Raw genomic sequence first — 25,577 nt, 5'->3', positions numbered from 1 at the left:
GAACCACCTAACATGGAAAGAAACAGTTACGTAGTTTCGTCCAGCCGGATTAGACCTCCAGGTGCCAAACAGTACCTGCACGAGTGCGGGATTTCTATCCCCCGAAGACAAAAGGTTGTGACCCAAGAAGCTGACATGCTACTCTGTCTGGAAAAATGCTTTCCCCTCAAGCAAAGGTGTGACCCGCCGTAGACCCGACAGTCAGCTGCAGATGCCCACAAGGCACACAAAACTCCTCGGGTCTCGTCATGGTGTTTTCCAACATAAAGCACCCTGTGGCGTGTGTCCAGGAAGAGGGAGTCAACAACCTTGAACAGAGGCTGCATTGTTAGGCACTGTCTTCTTCCCGATCTGAAGCCCTAAGACAGTCTCAGCTCCTGGCCCAACACCCCTCGGACAATACACGCTATGGAGCCTGGGGTTTGCCTTAGCTCTAAGAGTCCATGCATGAACCAAACCATAAAAACCTTTGGCATGTAAATTGTACAACACACATAATGTAGAAATAAGATACAGGCGCTTCAAAATTTAAAATAGTTTTTTTTTTAACATTGCCAAAGCGTTTCACCTTAGTACATCAGATTATATCACAGCATATACAGACATTTATTAAACTTGATCATTTTTAAACGTGAACTTAGAAACATTAATGGCTCACCTTCCACCCAACATGTCATTAGTGAACTATGAGGTGAGTCAGTATTCATGTAAACCCAAACATGTCCTATATTCTTATCATAGTTGGAGCAACATTATGGACAATTAAATCAAACATAAGGTGTGCTTGTACAGCACTCACCCTGAACTCAAAGTATTTAAAAGTGTTCTCATATGAAATAATAAAGAAAAATGAGGCTCTATGAAATAAAACATTTGCCTAGGATCACACAGCTTAGACAAGCAGGGAAGCCAGTATTGATTCTAGGTTCTCTGGCCTAACATTTTGAAATTCAGCCACCAGAGTGAGATATATATATATATAAATGGCTGTAGAGGTCTCAGGGGAATAAAGAGTTCATTTTGCTGCACTATTCTGTGGTTCGTGCTTCGTTTTTCCGAGAAGGTTGCAGGTAGAGAAAAAATGTTTATTGACTGACGCCTTTCAACCTCACGGTCTTTGTCAAAGTCACTTCTAAACCAGGAAGTGGATACTTATATATACATTTCCAAACAGGTATGACCCAGCAAATTTCAAAGATAAACATAGAAAAAAGAGTTATTAACATACAAGAAAAAAGACTCGCTCAACATCAAAGCCAGCATTAGTAAAAAAATAATTTTCACACATATGCCCCTCTTGTAATCGCTTGATGTGGAAAGTACTATAAATCGATTAAATTAACATAAAATAAAAAAGAGAGAAAAGCACAGCCCATTATTATAGCGCAAACTGAACCCGCTGTATGCTGAGAAAAAGTTCCACTCAAGGTGTGCCAGGATTTAAATTGAAAGCACATCTCACATTAGTGACACTGCCAAGTGGCTTAATTGTCATGGATAAATGATCTTGAATAAACTTTACGACCTAACCAAAGACAGTAAGAATTGGTCTGGCCTATCAATATAGATTTAACAGGGTACAAAAACCCAGACTGAGCGCTAAACGACCATGCTTTAAATATAGAAAGAGAATTAAAATAACAACATAAAAGAGAAAAAATTATATAAATCTCACAATCAATGAGTCAAGAGAATCTAAAAGACAAACTAGGGTCATACTTAAGAAAGAAACCCCACCCCGTGTATCTATAGAAATCAGTACGTGGTGGCGATGCCAATTAAACGACCAAAGAAATTGCGGCTGAAAAGTATTATATGCGGAAGAGAAAAATAAATTTAAACTCTTCTACGCTAACACTGTATTGCGGTGGAGTGAGAGGAGAAAAATATGGGAAAAAGGGGGGAGGATTACAGACAAATCAAGGGTATGGACCCAAGTATATATCTACAGAGTCCTAGATGTTAGTACATCACAGCTAAATGATAACTCTTCATCCTAGATGGACATGAAGGTCTTCCTCTCGATTAAGTCCTCCAGGGGTCTTACTCTGTAGGCGAAGGATGTATTCGGATTCCAAACGTCATGAGCGGCGTTCTCGATCACCACCACGTGGATGCAATACCACCCTGTCAATTCCAAAAAATGAAATTTTAGAGCTGACATCAGTTACCTCTCCATGTTCTAGCGCACAATGCTTGGCAATAGTATAAGTGAAATCCCTATTCCTGATAGCGCGAAGATGCTCCAAAATACGCTTCTTAACAGGGAACACAGTGCTGCCAACATAGCGCAAGCCACAAATGCATGTCACAACATAAACAACATATTCAGTATTACAATTGATAAAAGACAATATTTTTTCATCCCTTCCAATTGGTAACCGGTAGCTTTTCACGTTGTGGCTGCTGGCGCAAGCCTTGCACCGGCCACATTTATGAAAGCCTGGAAGATCTTTTAGCCAAGTGCCTGTTGCTTTAGCCTGTTGAGTGAAGTGACTGTGAACCAAAGTGTCCTGCAGAGATTTGCTTCTACGGTATGTTATATGTGGTTTGGGGCTGACCAATTTGCCTATTACTGAATCCTGCCTGACCAGATACCAATGTTTGCTTACAATCTTGAGCAATGCCTGGGATGCTTTAGAGAATGTAGTAATGAGCCTGACTTCCTGTTTACCCTCGCCTCGTGTTTCAGGGACAAGCAAACCTTCCCTATTCTTAGTTGAGGATTTCTCTATGGCAGCTCTAACAGTTTTACCTGAGTAGCCCCGTGTCTTGAAGCGGGCAACCATATTGCTCTGTTCTTTAGACCAAGCTTGCAGGGTACTGCAATTTCGCTTGGCTCTAAGGAGCTCCCCATAAGGGATGCTCCTTTTCAGGCCTTCTGGGTGATGGCTACACGCGTGTAAAATGCTGTTCCCGGCAGTAGCCTTCCTGAACAAGCTTGTGTGTACAGTGTCATCGAGGATTTCCACTAAAACATCTAAAAATTCGATGGTGGTGGTGTCAATCTTACTGGTAAACCTAAGATTAAGGCTATTAGTGGAAAGTCCAGTGATAAAATCCTGTAACAAATCCTGTAGACCATCCCAAATCAGAAAAATATCATCAATGTAGCGGGTCCACAGGATTACATTGCCAGAGTAACACACATTGTCCTGATGCCAGAGATGCTCCGCCTCCCACCAACCCATAAAAATACAGGCATAACTAGGTGCGAAGCAACTTCCCATCACAGTACCAGTGTACTGATTGTACCAAGTGTCCCCAAATAAAAAACAGTTATTATGCAGGCAAAAATGTAACATATCCAACAGTAATACAGTATGATCAAAACTGGAGATAAAATATTTACATGCTTCAAGGCCAAGACCATGTTCGATGCAGGTATACAATGATACCACATCAATGGTGGCAAAAACATATGAGGCTTTCCATGGAATGCCCTGTATTTTCGAGAGGAAATCCATAGTGTCCCTACAGTAGGACGGTAAATTAAAAACATAGTCACAAAGAAAGAAATCAAGGTATATGGAAGAGTTTTCCAGTAGGCTTTGATTGGCCGCAATAATGGGTCTCCCAGGTGGATTGGCAAAGTTTTTATGCACCTTGGGGAGCATATATAACACCGGGACAGCTGGTTTCTTGGTCATCAGGAAAAGAAATTCATTCCGTCTAAGGGTCCCTTGCCCTAGCCAGGTCTCTGGCAATTGGTGATATTGGACAATGGTGTTCTTATATTCAGCTTGGCTAGATCTTAGATAACTGCCTGAGAATTCCAGCTGTCGTGTTGCTTCATTTTTATACTTATTGATGTCCCACAACACAACATTGCCCCCCCTTGTCCGAGGGCTTAATGATAAAGGATTTATCATTCTGCAGGGATTCAAGGCCCCTCTTTTGTTCAGGTGTAAGGTTGCTACCAAATGAATTATTCTGTTTCTCCCATATATATATATATATATATATATATATATATATATATATATATATATATATATATATTACCTACTGGCGGTCGCCAGTAGGTAGTTATAGTTAGGACCACGTTTCCATAGGAAATCCGCAACATTCTATTTTGAATAACTTTGGCGCCGGTCGACGAATCCTCGCGAATTTTTCAAAATAGGTGGGGCGCTACGCTCCGCTCCTACCCTGAAAGTCTCGGGGGGATTCGTCAAGCGGGGGCTGAGATAAAAGGGGGGTCCCAAAACGCGTTTTTCCCATGCATTTTTCCATAGGACCTTTAGACACAGCTACAGCCCGAATGGCTGAACAGAATTACTAGAAATTTGGCAGAGAGGTAGTCCTCAGGTCAAGGAAGTGCCTTTTGTAGGTTTGGTGTAAATCTGTTCAGTAGATTCTGAGAAAATAGCCTTTAAATCAATATATATATCTGAGCCAGCTTACGGTGCGCTTACGGTACGCTTACCGTACGCGTACGGTGGCGTGCGCGAGCCCGATTCTGATTGGCTCTTAGATCTTAGTAAACATTCGAATCGGCCGAAACCAGGAAGCGGCGGCCGCCATTTTCTCTCTCGCACTGAGAGTGTGGATTAAAATACAAAGCACAAAAACATGTAAAGGGGCTGTTTGGACAGCTCCAAAACACCTAGCCATGTTGACGGAGTCCCCAAAGATCCCCCAAGGCCAAAAACGGAATTTTTATTTTTTCGCTAATTTCGCCGATTACGCTTACCGTACGCGTAAGGTAAAAAAATATATAAAAAAAAAAAATTATCCACACTCTCCCCACCCCGTGTGCAAATGGTGCCCGAAGGGCACCATTTGTGCATGGCTTATAACCGATGTGAAAAATGAAAATATTACATTTCAAAACGAAGTGCATCATATGTCCTCCATGTGCGCACGGTGCGCGAAGCGCATCGTGCGTACATGGCCCATCTAGCGTAACGTGGGCACGGCACTAACTGCGTAAAGTGGGCGCGCGGTGCGCAAAGCGCACCGTGCGGGCACGGAACGAACTGCGTTAAGTGGGCGCGCACGCCACGAATGGCGTAAAGTAACTTAGCATTTAAAAAACCGTACAAATTCACTGAAAAAACCATAGGTTTCACACACGTTATAGTTAGGAATTAGCATTTAAAAAACCTTGCAAATTCACTGAAAAAACCATAGGTTTCACACATGTTATAGTTAGCGGAAATTTTACTGATAAAAAAACAATGAAATTCCCCCGTTATAGTTAGTGCAGGCAACTATAACTCACGCGACCGCAATCTTCTGCTGATGACATATGTGTCTTTATGAAAAAAAAATATTTGTAATATATGTATAGCTAAAAATTTATGGAAGAAGACATGGGCAAATAAGTGTCTAAATACAGTATTAGCATCAGCAGAGGATTGCGGTCGCGTGAGTTATAGTTGCCTGCACTAACTATAACGGGGGAATTTCATTGGTTTTTTATCAGTAAAATTTCCGCTAACTATAACATGTGTGAAACCTATGGTTTTTTCAGTGAATATATATATATATATATATATATTCACTGAAAAAACCATAGGTTTCACACACGTTATAGTTAGGAATTAGCATTTAAAAAACCTTAGAAATTCAGTGAAAAAACCATAGGTTTCACACATGTTATAGTTAGCTGGACATTTTACTCGTAAAAAACCAATGAAATTGCCCCGTTATAGTTAGTTCAGCTAACTATAACTCGCGCGCCCGCAATGCACTGCTGATGACGTCACATATTACATCACTCATGACATGGTCAGTGACATCACTCATGACATCACTGATGACATCTCAAATGACATCACTGATGACATCACTGATGACATCATCCTTGTGATAGAGTGGCAGACCTCCTCTCACCTTAATATAAGCTTTGATACACACATTCAAAAATAGAGACTAAAAATTTCAAAACAATGGACATACCAATACCAGTTACAACAACCTCTTCAGTAATTCTAAGATCCACATACACATCCACTCATTCACCAACAGTCCTATACAGTCACTCATACATGTACTCACTCATCATATGTACTCATACATCTATACATCCTGTTACACAATGCCACTCATCCATAGAGTTACTCACACACATAGTCACTCATGCTAATAAAGAATCAAACATACATTTACTTGCATATACAGTTATACACACACCACCACACTTACTTCTACGGAAACTTACACATACTTAGTCTTTTAAACAATCACTTATAGAAACACATACTTATTCATACAGGAACTCTTTCAATCTCTCACTTTCACATATACTCACATATATACACCAATAGTCACATATACTAGTTTAAAACGTATGTAGTTACTCCTGAAGACACTATTGAGACAGTCATTCACTCACTAACACACCCATACACACACTCATCCACCCATACAGTCCTGCACACATGCTGTGTTCAACACATACAAACAGTGAGTCACTCATTCATGCACCGATGCACTACGTAATACCCCCCACCGAACCATGCAGACACTCAGACTGATACTCAAAAAAACAACTAATAACCTAAATAGGCACCCATGTAGCTACTCACCAACCCATGCAGCCACTTATACACAAAGTGAGAGACTGATACAGATATTTACATATTTAAACATTATTCACTAAGCCATGTATTCACTATGATACACTTAATCAGTCAGTTACACAATCAATTTTTCAAAAACAAATCATCCATTTAGACACTTATATACCCATTTATTCTTCCATCGACCATGAGATATACATATATAAAACATATTTAATTTTCAGAATAACACACATTCACTAGATGATGTCATCAGAGATGTCATCAGTGATGTCATTTGAGATGTCATCAGTGATGTCATGAGTGATGTCACTGACCATGTCATGAGTGATGTAATATGTGACGTCATCAGCAGTGCATTGCGGGCGCGCGAGTTATAGTTAGCTGAACTAACTATAACGGGGCAATTTCATTGGTTTTTTACGAGTAAAATGTCCAGCTAACTATAACATGTGTGAAACCTATGGTTTTTTCACTGAATTTCTAAGGTTTTTTAAATGCTAATTCCTAACTATAACGTGTGTGAAACCTATGGTTTTTTCAGTGAATTTCTAAGGTTTTTTAAATGCTAATTCCTAACTATAACGTGTGTGAAACCCATGGTTTTTTCAGTGAATTTGCAAGGTTTTTTAAATGCTAATTCCTAACTATAACGTGTGTGAAACCCATGGTTTTTTCAGTGAATTTGCAAGGTTTTTTAAATGCTATTTTTTTTTTATATTCTTCATTTTTTTCAAACATATTTTTATTTTAATTTTCTTATCTTTTATAAAGACTATGCTTTAATTTTTAAAATCCTTAAATATTTTTTTTATATATATTTTTTTAAAATAAACATGTAAAATTTATTTCCAGATTTTTATTTATTTTTTTTTATAGTACGCGTACCGTAAGCTCACGGTAAGCGTACGGTTTACGCAACGTCCGTAATCTATCTACGCTGCTTGCGTATAGTTACGCACTTTGCGTAGCCGCGCGTACTGCGCGCGGGACGCGTGCGCGCTTACGCAACACGCGCACGTTACGCGGAAGTGCCGGGAAATGACTGTTATGCGCATGTGCGCAAGCGCGTGTCTTTTTTACGCGCACGCGTACTTTTTGCCGTAAGCGCACCGTAAGCGTACCGTAAGCGTACGGTAGGTCATGTGATCTTGAAACACAACTTTTGATTGGTTGAAACTACTTTCAGTTCTAGAACTCTCCTACACCACACCCATTCCCCTCATTTCTGCTTGTGATCCCTTGGGAGAAGGAGCTGGTTTGTCTTTGGGATACGATGGCAGAACAGCAGAGCTCTTCTGAGAGTGAGGCTAGCACCAGCAGCACTGTCTTGAGGCAGAGAGCGAGGAAAGTAAAACCTTCTTATGTTTGGGATTATTTTACTTTTCCAGAAGGCCAGCAAAAGGTGAATGCACCCTTAGTTACTTGCAAGCTGTGTCAGCGTGTACTTTCTAGAGGTAATCCTAACAGGAAGTATTCCTTTGGGAATCACACCATGAAGAGACACCTCCAGGATGTACACAGAAGGACACATGGTCATCTTTTTGGAGGTAACTCTTCAGAAAGACGAGCCAGTACATCCACAGCAGCTCAGCCTGGACCATCACCTGCAGGGCTTACTCCTTCTTCTGCAGGTCAGGTGAGCCCTTCATCTGTGGGGGGAGAATCTCCTTTTGCTGGCCCTCTGGAAATGAACCCTCGATTTCGGAAGGTTGATATTCATTGCACATTTTGTAAAGCTCTAATTTGTTATAGGGAGACCAGTGTTTCCCTAGTGAATAACAAAATAGATCAGCACATTTGTAGCTTTGAATGATTTTCCCATGGTTCCTTTCCTCTGTCCCTGCATGAACACAACGGTTCTTTTAAGAGCCAACCTTATCTTTCATCTTTTTTTTACATTTTTTTTAAAAAACTTTTTTTTTTTTTTTTACCGTACGCGTACGGTAAGCGTACCTTTTTTTTATTTTTTAAAAAAAACACTAAAAATCATTTTTCACATTACAAGGTCCTTGAAAGACTACAATTATTACTATTGACTTACCATACTCACTGAAAAAAATATTTATTCATTTGTTTTTTTAAAAAATAGTTTTTAAAATGGTTGTAGTTTACGAAAATTTTCTATATCGATCTGAAAAAAAAGAAAAAAGTATTAATATTTTTAAAACATTTTATAATACAGTACACATATTTACATTTTTTCCCAAAAAATATTTTTGCCTTATTTTTGCTGTTTTCAGAATATATTGCATTTCACTATAAATTGTGAAAGCAATTGCATTCATCATTTTACAGCGGGCAAAAAAAAATAACAATCTCAAAGATTGTATTAAAAAAGCCCAGAATCTCTTCTCACTTAAACTTATCATTACAGAAATGCATATTATTCTTAAAAAATGTCATCTAAAAACAATACTTTTTTCTTTAAAATACCGTCTGATATTTTTGTTTCAGAAGTACATTCACAATAATATATCTCAAATAACTCCAAAATACATCTGATTTTATTTCCTTTAGGCCAAATAGTATTTTTTATTCTTTCCCTGGAATAAATTTCCAAGGGAAAACCATTAAAATTCTAAAGTTTAATCTGTCCAGATCTCACCGATTCTCTGTAACATTTTGGTTCACGAAAATTTTTCGAATAATTTATTTAGTCCACAATAGAATTGCTTACTTTTCCACATGGCCAAATAGTAATTTTTGAAATTATTTTTGAAAAAATTTCCAGTGGCAGTCCAATAACATTCCAAAATTTAAAATGTGCAGAAGTTACCGATAATCTCTAAATTATTGGTTTTTCAAAATTGCATTAAAAATTTAAAAAGTCCACATTACAATTGGTTATCTTTCCTTTAGGCCAAATGATAATTTTAAAAATCTTTTTTCTACAAAATTGCAATGGTAATCCTGTAAAATGGTAAAATTATTTTGTCCAGATCTTGCCAAGTCTCTCTAAAATTTAGGTTTCAGGAAGATTAGATAGGAATTTGCTAAATCAAAAGGCAAACGTTGTTTGAAAATCAATTGGGAATCATTACACAGTGTCCATCCTTTTTCACATTTTAGATAAACTGTGTAATGTCCAGAAGTAACAGTAGGTCCATCATGGAAAATTATTGCAACAGTTACAAAAGTTTTTCCTGAAATTGATAATTGCTGTCCTGTAAACTTCTTTATTAAAGTATCCAATTTTGATCCATCAGCTCTACATCGTTGCATCATTAAAATTACATACTGTCCGTATTCCCTTAAAATTAATGTTGATAACATGTCAGAATTACACTCACCACATTTCATGCTATGATTAGCATCTTTAACTAAGTTTGCAAAAGTGACTGTTTTACTCTCTGGCAATGTCAAATAAATAAACCTTTCATTATCAACAATAGAACCACTTATATTATAACAATTATCACAACTATGTTCCCATTTATAAGAGAGACCAAAAAAAATGTCAATGGGAACTCCTTCTTCTTCCACTACCTGAAGAAAATACATCAAAAATTCGTGAGCATCTTGCTGTTCATTTTGAGAAAACTGTGTTCGTCCTGAACATACATCTAAAAGTTTTCTAATATCAGTAGCACTTTCTATTTGAGTTTTATCTTTACTCAGCTTTTGAAAAAGGAGACTGAGCTCTGAACAGAATCTTTTTCCCTGATTTATTATTATCTGCTCTTGCAAACTTTCCAGATAAAAAGCAACATTCAGCACTACATTTGCGTAGCAGTTGACACCAGAGCTATTTTCAAAATGACATCCTACAACCTGTTCTTCATTTTCCTTATTCTTTTTGCTTGCAATTACATCACTCCTCTTTTTTTTCCTCTTCTCTACATCTTCATTACAGATATTCTCATTTCTCCTTTTACGAGAAACTACACGTTTCTCCAACACAGGATACTGACCTAAATGAGGAGCATAGCTTCTTCTTAATCTATTATACTCCTTTACACAGTTTGTATCAGCACTAACTTTTGAGTCATCGAAGTCTATCATGAATAAACCTGATAATGTTTTGACTCGTGACAAAGCAACATATGCCATACCTTCTTTGAACACACTAGATCCAATGTTCACAAATGCACAATCTACAGTCAATCCTTGAGACTTGTGAATAGTTACAGCATATGCTAGAGAAAACGGAAACTGCTTCCTACGTACATATAAGTCTTTCACAAGCATGAAACGAACTGAACAACGACAAATGTCTTTAACTTCCTCTATCTGATCAAATTTTATTTTTAACCATTCAATTCCATCTTTTTTCTGATAATTAATAAAACCCACAACTCTTCCCATCGCTCCATTTACTAAGCCTTTTTCAACATCCAAATTTCTCCTTAAAAACACTCTACAGTTCATGCAAACATATAGATTTTTTTCTAATCCTGCTGTTTTGGAGATGTTCTTCTCTAGTGAGTCCAATTTATTTTTCAGTTTGCCTGTTACTGTGACAGTAATTCTTCCATCCTCAATTTTGTCCACTGCTTCCAATTTCATGATCTCTTCCTTTTCCAATTTCAAAAGCTCCTCATTGAATATTGAGCATTCACGTAGAGTTGGCATTAAGCAGATGACACTTTTGTTTTCTGCAATGTTCTTGTATATCTTCTCTGCAACTATTTCTTCCTTTGGAAATAAATTATGTAGCAGCCGAGTCTGTAATGCTTTTTTGCCAGCTTCTGTGAGTAGTCCAATCCTGATATCTTTCAGAATACTTCCATATTCTTCATCGTTTGCTTGCCTCATATTAGTTGTAAGTTCCTTGTACTCAAAGAAGGACCAAATATTTGTATTACCGATGCTTCCCAATGACTTCTTCGTGTCTTCATGTGTCACAGTATTAAACACTGGTTGTCCTTTAACCGGAGTAAGTTGCAAAAGATCCCCAAAAACGATGACGTGTTTTCCACCAAATAACACGTCATAGTCTGTCTTCAAAATTTGCTGCATTCTTAAATGCACAAAGGCAAGCATTAAGTTTGATACCATGCTCACCTCATCAATAATGAGAACTTGCATCTTCTTCAATACTCTTGAAACTTCCAAGCATGCTTCTCCAGTTAGCTTGTTGAATTGTATTTTGTTCTCATGCTCCACTGGTAACATTAGCAAACGATGTAAGGTGATTCCTTTTATGTTATATGCTGCTAACCCAGTTGGAGCAGTAACCACACAAGACAAAGTAGAATCTGTTTTTTGCTTTAGGTAGCTTCTGATGACTTTAATTAGGAAACTTTTTCCAGTGCCAGCTTGTCCGCTTACATACATCCTGATTGGATGAAATGATGTGCATGAGCACTCTTTTTTTTCATGTAGAAATCCGTGATCAATTTTGTTTTTGATCTCTTCATAAATTTGTTGCTGCTCTTGATTCAGTTGTCTTTCCAAATTTTCTAAGTCTATAAATGCTTCTTGAGCTTGATTCATAGCCGTTTCCACTTCATTCATGGCTATTGATGCTTCATTTTCAACGATTGGTTGTCCTAGGGGATCTTGACTGTATGTTCCTGAACTTTGGCTGTCCTGAGAACTGTCTCTAGCAATTTCTGCTGCAATTGTAGTTTCCTGTTCAATTTCTTCATTTAACATTTGCAGATAAGTTGAGAATGTACTGCATTGTATGCTGTCTTTGCAAGCATTAAAAGAATCTTCATAGCTCTGGAATTCTCCCAGTAGTTCATCCTCTGAACGCCATGGTTTAAACAACTGTAAAAGAGCCAAGTAGTAAAATTCTTTCTTGTCGGTAGTGTCGCAACTCAGCTTCCGGTGATTTATCAAACTTCCTTTGGTTTGCTTCACCAAACATCCTTCTTCACCAACGACTTTATATTTTCCATTATTGATGTCTTCTGCAGCTTTCCGTGAATAAATGTAGTTCTGCAGCACTTCATAGAGACACATGTTCTCCAGATGATGACTTCTCTTGGGATAATATGTGTCCAACATGTTTGTTTTCAATATATCTGTACTTTCAGGTTCGAACTGTGCCAAATATTCAATTTCTCCAACAGATTTCAGTACCCGATTTCTCATTGCTGCAAGGCCTAAACTTGCCCAAATTATTCTTCTTGACTTCGAGTAGAGACTTGCAGAAGATAATCTATCTGAACATTCGTAGGATCCAATTTCTCGATGCGATAACATCTTCAAACTGAAACTGTACAGCTTCTTACTGACAGTCTTCTCGTGAGAAATCTCTTCCCACATTTCCTTCAATTCTGTTTTTTCTGATTTCGTAATGTAAGACGTTACATATCGAGCAACAGCAATGGAATTGTCAGCAACATACTGTATATCCATGTTAGCGTTCCACATGGATAAAATGACTGGGTTGTAGTCATTTATATTTTTTGATTCTTCTTTTCTTTTAAGGTTGTAGGTATTCTTAGGTGATTTTCTTGTGATAGTATGTCTCACAGCTGACATAAAACTGTTGACTCTTCCATTTGTAAGAACAGGTCTAGGAAATCCAAATCGACATTTAGTGTAGTATTTTTCTTTGCTCTTGTATTTCCGTCGACAGTATTTTCCACACCGATGACTTTGGAAACGTAGAACTTGCTCCTTTAACTTGTACTCTTCTGTGCTTTTAGGTATAGCACATGTTGCATATTCTTCAATGTAAGATAACACTGCTTCATCAGTATCTGTTCCAAACTTTGGGGCATCCTTGATCCACAGCAGCATATGAATATGAGGAGCACCTCTTGCCTGGTACTCTTTTCTCCAAAAGAAATCCACTACTTCTCCAAGGGGTGGATTTTTTTTATTGCAGATGAAGGACATCATAGCCTCAAATCTATGATTGAAATATCTGCAAACATTAACCGGATCCAATGAGCACAGTTCTCCTGCTGTCTTGTATTCGATGTTTTCAATGTTTGAATTGGCCTCTCGTAGAAAATCCAGTAAATCATCCCAAGCGTACTCGGCGCAGCTTAGGGTAAGGAACCATGTTGGTGTTCCTAAATTGCGTAACATGCATTTTAGTTCACCATGGCGTCGGTACCAATATTCATTTGTCCCACGCTGACAAGCCATCAGATTGATCAGTTGTGTTTCCAAATGATCATCTCGGTGCTGCACTTTCTCCATAAAATCCTTAGCAGACACATTTTGTAAATGTACTCCACTTTTTAAAATGTGATTTACTGCATAAGACAGTGCAGACAAGTCGCTTTCAAATAAAAGATGGAACAAATAAGGGATACTTTGTCGAAATCTGGGATCTTCAGCATATAGTCTTGTAGTCCGATACTCAGAAGCTGGAATCTGTTCCGGACGTTCATCGTATCGTCCTCCTTTTCCTTTAGGAAACAGCTGGGGAAAACATCGAGCTTCCAAGCTCTCCTCCCATACACTCACGGGATTTCCTTTTGCTTTCTTCATCTGAAAGAGATCAATATTGTCTCCCATAACTTCTTTCGAATGGAGAGGATGTATGCTAAAATGTTCATAAATTTCTTCTTCCTTTGACTTGTCCACTTTTTCAATTTGTCCACTTGGTGTTTCTGTATCTCCTTGTAAATCTTCTTCTTCTTCTTCTTCTACTATATAAATTGATTCATACCATTTGTTATTTTTTTTCAAATACAAATTTGCTCTTTGTACTTTCCGCACATCTACCAGCTCCTGCCAAATCTTCTTATTCTTTGTAGGTACACCATTAACCAGAATAATTAATGGTTCAGTTTCCAAAGTATCCGCATCAATAGTTTCCATATTTTTTTTCAAATCCAAGGGCAAATACACCACTCTACCTTTTAAACCTCTCACTAAATCTGAAGGAGGTAATTTACCAGTTTTGGGCTCCATACGTACTATGGTCTGGAACGGATGAACACATTGAATGAGTATAGACTCATATGTATTTAATTCAGAAAGTTCAGCAGGAATAGCATCCAATTCTAAATTATTATGTACAGCTCTGGTCGGCATTCTATTTTCCTCTAACTTGTTGTAGCAGTATTTACAAATACGCTGATCTTCACCCAATTCAAAACAATTTTCAAGAAATATATATGTTGCAAAATCCATCCACTTATAATTATCTTCATTTTCACTCTTTCTGTAGAGATCAACATTCCTAGTTTGTTTTCTATAATGAGTTCTGCGGCAACAAATACAAGTAACATTTGGTCTTTCATTAGAGACTATTGCAAATTTTGTTATGTGATCATTAAATGTCTTACTTACACAAGGTTCTACATTCTCTTCCACTTCTGCCTCATTTACTGTGTCCTTCTCTGCACTGTTTTGTTCAGGACCAAAGTAACAAAACTGAATTTCATCAACAACCTTCTCTACATCTGATACCGTTCCTCGGAACAGAGCCCTATTCAATTCATTTAACTTTATTGCTGGACTTTTGGCAAAATACAACCGTCTCACAAACTTTCTCATTTCAGTATGATGAACAGCCAGCATCCTAAAATGATGGAAAACACTATTGCACACTTTTCTAGATAGACAAGCAAGAGAATGACCCTGCAAACCAGTATTCTCTCTCACTCTGCATGGATCCAGACTTTGAAGCACCTTAATCTTTTGTTTTACACTTTTTTTACTATATTCTCTTAGAAACTCTCGAAATCTGTCAATAGATTCCTGACGCACAGTGCAAATACTACTACAATTCCAAGTGTACACTGGGGCTTTAGGACGTCTCCCCATTGCCTCATCTGCCATCACTTGTACCTCATCTCTTGGAACCATTATCTCCTTCTCCATTATGCAACCATTTTTTACTTCGTATGAACGACCTCTGGTGTCAACTGCATGCAGCAAACTATTACTTTGAAAATAGCTCTCTTCATTAAAAAAAGGTTCACTACTTGAGCTATGCATCCACTTTCCTAAAAACACTTTACAAAAATTTGTTCTGTTCACTACTCTTTTGCTTTTGCTTTGTGATTTCAGTACATTAACCATTTTATCTAATGTACGCATCCTATTCAAAATTAATATGAATAGTTTCCTTTTTAATTCTAATGCCTTTGCTGCAATGGCTTCAATTTCTTTTTTTCTCTTATAATATTTAGCCTTTTGCTTATATTTCTTTATATCCTTTATCAAATTGGACATAACTCTTCTCTGAAACATTTTTCTACGTATCTCTTTAAATGCTGTTTTTCTGTTTATGTTAAACTTTTCAATTGCAGAAGGTATATTTGCATTAACTAAATCCTCAATTTTTTGCTGTTCTGTAGGTTTTGTTACATTTTTCCGAGAACAGACATTTTGTACATTTTTGTTTGTTTTCAATATTTTGTTTAGGAATTGTCTTTTTTGCTTACCAGAAGATTTTTTCTTTTTCCCAACATCAGCATCTTCTACTAACTTTGGTCCTCCAGTTGTCCTCAAATATAGTTTTTTTTTTAGCGTTTTTTGAACTCGAGATTTTGTAGGCATCTTAAATTTTGTTCACTGTTCTTCAGCAATACCTGCAAAAAAACTAAAAAAAAAATTCTTTATTGTATTTAAATATATTACTACATTTCTTTTCACAATAGTCACAAAACGAAATTTCTTTGCCAATTTGAATGCACACAAACTCCTCTTTTTTTTTGGGCAAGTGAAAATCTGTATAACAAACTGTCACATTATGAAACCAAGCTGTTTTTTTTTCAGACCACCACCGTGTGTATTCTCTGTGACTGCCTACACTCCAGCAGGGGCAACCAGCCTTAGTGATGCTGAATGTATTTGCATTACAGACTTAAACCTGAAAACCCCACTCGCTTCTAATTACTGTGCATGACTATACATGGCAAGCACATGGGTGTGTGCTAAACCTCTGCTTCTTCCCCCAAAAATTCGCTCCTCTTTTCCATCTACTGCAACTGTGAAATCACCAGAGCAAGACGCAATACATTTCTGCCTATAATTCTTCTATGCACACAGAGTCATGTTTTCACATTAGTGCCAAAACGAAATTTCTTTGCCAATTTGAAAGCACACTTACTGCTCTTTTTTTTTTCGGGCCAAGTGAAAATCTCTTTTTACACTTTGAAATCACTTTTACAGACTGACACATTCTGAAACCTTTTTTTTTAAATTTATTTAAATGCACATGTCCAAGCTGTTTTTTTTTCAGACCACCACCGTGTGTATTCTCTGTGACTGCCTACACTCCAGCAGGGGCAACCAGCCTTAGTGATGCTGAATGTATTTGCATTACAGACTTAAACCTGAAAACCCCACTCGCTTCTAATTACTGTGCATGACTATACATGGCAAGCACATGGGTGTGTGCTAAACCTCTGCTTCTTCCCCCAAAAATTCGCTCCTCTTTTCCATCTACTGCAACTGTGAAATCACCAGAGCAAGACGCAATACATTTCTGCCTATAATTCTTCTATGCACACAGAGTCATGTTTTCACATTAGTGCCAAAACGAAATTTCTTTGCCAATTTGAAAGCACACTTACTGCTCTTTTTTTTTCGGGGGCAAGTGTATATCTCTTTTTTCAATTTGAAATCACTTTTACAGACTGACACATTCTGAAACCTTTTTTTTTAAATTTATTTAAATGCACATGTCCAAGCAGTTTTTTTTTCAGACCACCACCGTGTGCATTCTCTGTGACTGCCTACACTCCAGCAGGGGCAACCAGCCTTAGTGATGCTGAATGTATTTGCATTACAGACTTAAACCTGAAAACCCCACTCGCTTCTAATTACTGTGCATGACTATACATGGCAAGCACATGGGTGTGTGCTAAACCTCTGCTTCTTCCCCCAAAAATTCGCTCCTCTTTTCCATCTACTGCAACTGTGAAATCACCAGAGCAAGACGCAATACATTTCTGCCTATAATTCTTCTATGCACACAGAGTCATGTTTTCACATTAGTGCCAAAACGAAATTTCTTTGCCAATTTGAAAGCACACTTACTGCTCTTTTTTTTTCGGGCCAAGTGAAAATCTCTTTTTACACTTTGAAATCACTTTTACAGACTGACACATTCTGAAACCTTTTTTTTTAAATTTATTTAAATGCACATGTCCAAGCTGTTTTTTTTTCAGACCACCACCGTGTGTATTCTCTGTGACTGCCTACACTCCAGCAGGGGCAACCAGCCTTAGTGATGCTGAATGTATTTGCATTACAGACTTAAACCTGAAAACCCCACTCGCTTCTAATTACTGTGCATGACTATACATGGCAAGCACATGGGTGTGTGCTAAACCTCTGCTTCTTCCCCCAAAAATTCGCTCCTCTTTTCCATCTACTGCAACTGTGAAATCACCAGAGCAAGACGCAATACATTTCTGCCTATAATTCTTCTATGCACACAGAGTCATGTTTTCACATTAGTGCCAAAACGAAATTTCTTTGCCAATTTGAAAGCACACTTACTGCTCTTTTTTTTTCGGGCCAAGTGAAAATCTCTTTTTACACTTTGAAATCACTTTTACAGACTGACACATTCTGAAACCTTTTTTTTAAATTTATTTAAATGCACATGTCCAAGCTGTTTTTTTTTCAGACCACCACCGTGTGTATTCTCTGTGACTGCCTACACTCCAGCAGGGGCAACCAGCCTTAGTGATGCTGAATGTATTTGCATTACAGACTTAAACCTGAAAACCCCACTCGCTTCTAATTACTGTGCATGACTATACATGGCAAGCACATGGGTGTGTGCTAAACCTCTGCTTCTTCCCCCAAAAATTCGCTCCTCTTTTCCATCTACTGCAACTGTGAAATCACCAGAGCAAGACGCAATACATTTCTGCCTATAATTCTTCTATGCACACACAGTCATGTTTTCACATTAGTGCCAAAACGAAATTTCTTTGCCAATTTGAAAGCACACTTACTGCTCTTTTTTTTTCGGGCCAAGTGAAAATCTCTTTTTACACTTTGAAATCACTTTTACAGACTGACACATTCTGAAACCTTTTTTTTAAATTTATTTAAATGCACATGTCCAAGCTGTTTTTTTTTCAGACCACCACCGTGTGTATTCTCTGTGACTGCCTACACTCCAGCAGGGGCAACCAGCCTTAGTGATGCTGAATGTATTTGCATTACAGACTTAAACCTGAAAACCCCACTCGCTTCTAATTACTGTGCATGACTATACATGGCAAGCACATGGGTGTGTGCTAAACCTCTGCTTCTTCCCCCAAAAATTCGCTCCTCTTTTCCATCTACTGCAACTGTGAAATCACCAGAGCAAGACGCAATACATTTCTGCCTATAATTCTTCTATGCACACAGAGTCATGTTTTCACATTAGTGCCAAAACGAAATTTCTTTGCCAATTTGAAAGCACACTTACTGCTCTTTTTTTTTCGGGGGCAAGTGTATATCTCTTTTTTCAATTTGAAATCACTTTTACAGACTGACACATTCTGAAACCTTTTTTTTTAAATTTATTTAAATGCACATGTCCAAGCAGTTTTTTTTTCAGACCACCACCGTGTGCATTCTCTGTGACTGCCTACACTCCAGCAGGGGCAACCAGCCTTAGTGATGCTGAATGTATTTGCATTACAGACTTAAACCTGAAAACCCCACTCGCTTCTAATTACTGTGCATGACTATACATGGCAAGCACATGGGTGTGTGCTAAACCTCTGCTTCTTCCCCCAAAAATTCGCTCCTCTTTTCCATCTACTGCAACTGTGAAATCACCAGAGCAAGACGCAATACATTTCTGCCTATAATTCTTCTATGCACACAGAGTCATGTTTTCACATTAGTGCCAAAACGAAATTTCTTTGCCAATTTGAAAGCACACTTACTGCTCTTTTTTTTTCGGGCCAAGTGAAAATCTCTTTTTACACTTTGAAATCACTTTTACAGACTGACACATTCTGAAACCTTTTTTTTAAATTTATTTAAATGCACATGTCCAAGCTGTTTTTTTTTCAGACCACCACCGTGTGTATTCTCTGTGACTGCCTACACTCCAGCAGGGGCAACCAGCCTTAGTGATGCTGAATGTATTTGCATTACAGACTTAAACCTGAAAACCCCACTCGCTTCTAATTACTGTGCATGACTATACATGGCAAGCACATGGGTGTGTGCTAAACCTCTGCTTCTTCCCCAAAAAATTCGCTCCTCTTTTCCATCTACTGCAACTGTGAAATCACCAGAGCAAGACGCAATACATTTCTGCCTATAATTCTTCTATGCACACAGAGTCATGTTTTCACATTAGTCCCAAAACGAAATTTCTTTGCCAATTTGAAAGCACACTTACTGCTCTTTTTTTTCGGGGGCAAGTGAAAATCTCTTTTTACACTTTGAAATCACTTTTACAGACTGACACATTCTGAAACCTTTTTTTTAAATTTATTTAAATGCACATGTCCAAGCTGTTTTTTTTTCAGACCACCACCGTGTGTATTCTCTGTGACTGCCTACACTCCAGCAGGGGCAACCAGCCTTAGTGATGCTGAATGTATTTGCATTACAGACTTAAACCTGAAAACCCCACTCGCTTCTAATTACTGTGCATGACTATACATGGCAAGCACATGGGTGTGTGCTAAACCTCCGCTTCTTCCCCCAAATATTCGCTCCTCTTTTCCATCTACTGCAACTGTGAAATCACCAGAGCAAGACGCAATACATTTCTGCCTATAATTCTTCTATGCACACAGAGTCATGTTTTCACATTAGTGCCAAAACGAAATTTCTTTGCCAATTTGAAAGCACACTTACTGCTCTTTTTTTTTCGGGCCAAGTGAAAATCTCTTTTACAGACTGACACATTATGAATCCACCATGTGTAACTACAACAAAAACAATTCCCATTTCTATTATTCATTTCTTAAGTTACCACATACATCCCCTCTCAAACTGTAAACTCACCTTTAAAATTAGTTAGTTGTGAAAGAAATGTGTCACTCAAACAGCAGATTATCAGAGCCAGGATCTCTGTTCTGTACACCTCTCTCCTCTCAGCAGAACCAGATAATGGCAAACTTTCCCTCTATTTTTCCACACATATACATGTAAGTTTCAAATCTCAGTGCTTCCCCCTTTTTTTCAAATGTAATGACACATTTCTATTGGTTGAAAACCAACCCTTTTCCAAAAGTACCCTGCCCCCAACTTGACTTCTGCCTAGTACCCTTCCCCCAACTTGACTTCTGCCTGCTACCATAGCAACAGCTCATGGAACACTGCTGTGTGCAGTTAGGTCAGAAGTTCGACACACAATGTTTCAATTCCACAGAGCAAGAGTGCTTGACTTTTCAAACCTAACTGCAAATCCATAGTACTGTTCTTTGGTTACACATTTTTTTGTACCAATACAAAACATGCTTCTATTAATTTTCACATACAGCCTAGTTTTTTTTCTAGAATGGTATGAAACAGCCAATCAGTTCTTTTTGTTTTGTAAAAAATATGTATGCCTCCATTTCCAAACTGTCTTTCTTTTCATATTGCCATTCTACTGAAAGACACCTCCTGAGTGCATCCAGTTCTCCTTTGAAGATGTTCACAGTGTGGATTGTAGGGCACAGCTATGTCTTCTGGAGTGAAAAGTTTGCAGAGAAAACAGATATGGTGAGAGACCTTGCTTTGCCAAATGTAGACATTAAATGGATTGGTCAGAGAGGGTTAAAGTGGCACCAATTGATGCCATTGGTGAAATCCTTCATGCAAATCCAACACCCTGACCTCATAATAGTGCACTGTGGTGGCAATGACCTAGGCACTTTGACTGGGGTAGGTCTGGAAATGCTTATGAAGGACACCTTTGCACAACTGTTTTCACTTTTCCCTAAAACTGCCTTTGTGTTTTCCAACATATGCCAAAGGCAAAAATGGAACTGGTCCAATCATTTCTGTCCACAGATTGACAAAGCAAGAAAGCACGTCAACAAATCTGTTTCTGCTTTCCTCCGTGACTATGGTATGGGTGCCATTTACCACAACAACTTGCGTTACGACATGCAAGACATTTATAGAGGAGATGGTGTGCACTTCAATGATGAAGGGAACAGAGTCTTCCTCTTGAACCTTAGACTCTGCATCGGTACTTACTTGTAGGTACCACTAAAAAAATGACTCCATAAACACAACAGCTCTTTTTAGAGCTCCCTAATTTCTAAACTCTTAAATCTGATTTTCATTTATTTATTTTTATTTTTTTTACCGTACGCTTACCGTGAGCTTACCGTACGCGTACCCCGTGATTTTTTTTAAAATCAATAAATGTTTTCTTTGTACTTTTCTGTCCTTCTTTGACCCCCTTACAATTGTTAGGGGGTCTGTAACTCTCCTCATTGCCCCCTTTCCTTGTTTTCACTCTTTTTTTTCAGAGTGAAATACACAAAATGGCGGCCGCCGCTTCCTGGTTTCGGCCGATTCGAATGTTTACTAAGATCTAAGAGCCAATCAGAATCGCGCTCGCGCACGCCACCGTACGCTCACCGTAAGCGTACGGTAAGCGTACCGTAAGCTGGCTCAGATATATATATTGATTTAAAGGCTATTTTCTCAAAATCAACTGAACTGATTTACACCAAACCTACAAAAGGCACTTCCTTGACCTACGGACTACCTCTCTGCCAAATTTCTAGTAATTCTGTTCAGCCGTTCGGGCTGTAGCTCGTTCTAAAGGTCCTATGGAAAAATGCATGGGAAAAACGCGTTTTGGGACCCCCCTTTTATCTCAGCCCCCGCTTGACGAATCCCCCCGAGACTTTCAGGGTAGGAGCGGAGCGTAGCGCCCCACCTATTTTGAGAAATTCGCGAGGATTCGTCGACCGGCGCCAAAGTTATTCAAAATAGAATGTTGAGGTTTTCCTATGGAAACGTGGTCCTAACTATAACTACCTACTGGCGACCGCCAGTAGGTAATATATATATATATATATATATATATATATATACAGCCAGTAGACAAGATAATATATATACAAATATATATATTACAGCTCCACACTGCCAATCGGTAATCGTACCGGAACACAGACGACAGCACTCACGGGGGGAGAGTTCCAAAAGATGTTTTATTAGGAACCCTTGGCGTTCATAACAGACGCGTTTCGGCAACTCGCCTTTCTCGATGTTAAGCTCGGAACGCCAGCATCGCCCCTGTTTTAAATTCATGTTTCGCGCTCATGTTAATAATCAACATGGTAGAAAGACTAACAGAAACCTGAAATCAGGATGTCAATGTTCCGCCATCTTTGAACGTACCCTCAAGCATCACAATAAATGCAATTCACCAACGGTGATAAAGCCCGGGATGGGCATACATTAATATAACGCGAAAGCGAGCATAATATCTCAATATTCCGCTAGAACGTATCAAATGGTGACTTAAAGCATCAAAATGAATGTACTTCATCAACAGTCGTAATAATAAAGCCCTGGATGGGCGTACATTCTATGCGAAAACAAGCCTAATATTTCAAAGAAATAAAACAGTGGTCAGCGGCTTTCAATCCTCAACACATAATGGTTAAAACAGTGCCTGTAGTGACGAAATAGAAAAGAAGAAGAAGAAGGAGGAGAGAGAGGACTCAACGAATGCAAACGTCCTATACAGTAACAGATAATTGATATACAGTAAGATAATTTGATGTTATATATATCATTCTCCTAGATGCACAGCTAACTCCTCACTACTGTTCAGACCAAACGGATATTTACTTTGCAGATCAATAATGTACCGTGATTCGAGACGTCTAAGTCTTTGTATCCTATCACCTCCCCTAGGGTTGATGGGAACTTGATCCAAGCAGAAATATGTTAGTAAATCACGATCTCTCTTGTGGCATTGATTGAAATGCCGAGCAACGGGATAGGACTCGTCAAAATTGGCAATAGCTCTCATGTGCTCTAGGATCCGTATCTTGGCAGGATGAATAGTGCTGCCAATATAACGGAGTCCACAAGGACAGGTCAGACAGTATATAGTGTAGGGAGTGGTGCATGTGAGAAATTTGGTAATTTTCTTCGGTGTTGCTAAACCTGGGACAGTGTAAGATAAGGTCCTTTTACTTTTCTTGCAGGCCTTACACTTACCACAGGGGAAAAAACCATTAAGAGCCCCAAATGGTGATTTCGGATCTGCAGTAGATTGATAGCTGTGTACCAGGGTGTCCCTAAGGGATCTGGCCTTTTTGAACGTAACCAGGGGATTAGGAGGTAGGTCACTACCAATGATGGTATCTGATAAAAGAATGGCCCAATTCTTTTTTAGGATGCGTCTCAGATGACCTGCATCCTTAGAAAATGTAGTGATTAGTCTGAATGTTCCAGTATTTTCTTCCTCCCTCTGTTTGTATTGGTTGCTTAAGAGGTCCGTTCTATTTGCACACTTAGCCTTGTTGAGGGCTCTATTAAGTATATTCTCACTATACCCTCTCTGTCTAAAGCGTGCAAGGCTTTCTTTAGCTGAAGAATCGAAATCTGTCTCCCTGGTATTGTTTCTCCTTAAACGTAACAGTTCCCCATAGGGGATACTGTCGATCAGTTTCTTAGGGTGACTGCTAGAAGAATGTAAAATAGCATTCCCTGCCGTGGGTTTACGGTACAATTTAGTGTGTAATTTCCCTTCCGAAACAAATACACTAAGATCCAGGTAATTGACAGCCTCTGTGCTCACCACCCCTGTGAATTTCAAATTAACATTGTTGATGTTTAAAATTTGTATATATTCAGATGCCAATGCTGGGGAGCCCCTGAAAATTATGAAAAGGTCATCGATATAACGATGCCAGACCACAACTCTATCTGTCCAAGTTTTGTTGGTTTCGGCCCATGCCACCTGCTCCTCCCACCAGCCTACGAAAAGATTCGCATAGCTGGGGGCGAAGCAGGTGCCCATGGCCGGCCCCCGAGACTTGTCTGTATAGCTGTTTCTGATAGATGAAAACATTATGAGTAAGGTAAAATTCAATGAACTCAATGATCATAGCACTATGATCCATCAAACATAGTGGGCGATTGGCAAGAAAATGCTTGACTGCTCTCAGTCCATCACTGTGTGCTATACATGTGTAAAGACTAGCAATGTCTAACACCATTAAGCAGAAACCCTGTTCCCATTTCACTCGTTCAATTTGTACCAGAAAATCTTTGGTATCTCTGAGATACGATTTCAATAGTACCACCTGTTGGAACAAAAAATGATCAATGTACACGGACAAATGTTCAGTCAAACTTCCCAAGGAGGCCACAATGGGCCTGCCTGGGGGATTTATTATGTCCTTATGAACTTTAGGTAGATAGTAAAAGGTGGGAATGATAGGGTTCAAACATCTCAGGAACAAATGTTCATCTGCCTCCAGTAGGTTTTTCTTATACCAAGAAGACAACATGAGATGAAAGTCCGTGATGCCCTGATTGTACAATAGCATGGTGGTTTTTTCATAGTGTAAAGGATCATTGAGTTGCCGATACACTTCCTGATGGTATTGTTCTTGAGTTAATAGGACAATATTTCCTCCTTTGTCTGAAGGTTTACAGACAAGAGTGTCGTCGTTGCACAGTTTTTCTAGTGCCAATTGTTGTTGCCTTGTGAAGTTGTTGGCATTCTTCTGATATTTCCCTTCGCTACGAAAACGAAGTAGGTCTTTTATGACTGAATCCGAGAATATGTCCACCGCATCTGTGGGCATTTGTGGAAGAAACACAGATTTCGGTTTAAACGAGCTTTTGCCACTTTGCTGCGGTACATCCAAATCAGCCAAAAGTTGGGTTTGACCGATGGTTGTCTCGCCAGCCTCCACATTAACTTCCAGTAGACTATCCATAGTGCGTAGTGTTCCAAGATCAGTTCCTGTTAAATTTCTCAGAGGTCTCTCGGATTCGCTCGTACCTATTGATTGGCTCTTCTTTGTAATAGGTTTCAGTTTGAAATATTTAAATAATTTCAATTTTCGAATAAACTTAAATAAGTCTATCCGTGTTTGTGCGAATTCCATTTTTCGTTGTGGACAGAATGAAAGTCCAAGTTTCAACACCGATATTTCAGTTTCGGTGAGGATTTTAGGTGTCAGGTTGATGATGGTTAGTTTGTTATCATCTACCTCCGCTTGTTGAAACCCT

General features: G+C 38.6%; 1 protein-coding gene across 1 annotated transcript; it reads right to left on the bottom strand.

Moving 5' to 3' along the window:
* Nucleotides 1–8,468: 8,468 nt before the first annotated feature.
* On the bottom strand, nt 8,469–20,485 carry LOC146789665 (uncharacterized). The gene is made up of 2 exons (XM_085630120.1): nt 20,376–20,485; nt 8,469–15,996 (listed from the first exon to the last, which is right to left on the bottom strand). Exon 2 carries the CDS (start codon nt 15,951–15,953, stop codon nt 9,489–9,491), a length of 6,465 nt encoding a protein of 2,154 aa, XP_085486246.1. The 5' UTR covers nt 15,954–15,996; nt 20,376–20,485; the 3' UTR covers nt 8,469–9,488.
* Between the last annotated feature and the right edge of the window lie 5,092 nt (nt 20,486–25,577).

Source organism: Triturus cristatus, chromosome 10, assembly GCF_964204655.1.
Source record: "Triturus cristatus chromosome 10, aTriCri1.1, whole genome shotgun sequence".
In the NCBI taxonomy this organism is placed as follows: domain Eukaryota; kingdom Metazoa; phylum Chordata; class Amphibia; order Caudata; family Salamandridae; genus Triturus; species Triturus cristatus.
The sequence above is the reverse complement of the archived record's forward strand: the minus strand, read 5'-3'. Positions and strand labels throughout refer to the sequence as shown.

Bases quoted from the DNA above. Each gene is read 5' to 3' on its own strand.
- LOC146789665 (XM_085630120.1), bottom strand. From the start codon at position 15,953: ATGCCTACAAAATCTCGAGTTCAAAAAACGCTAAAAAAAAAACTATAT.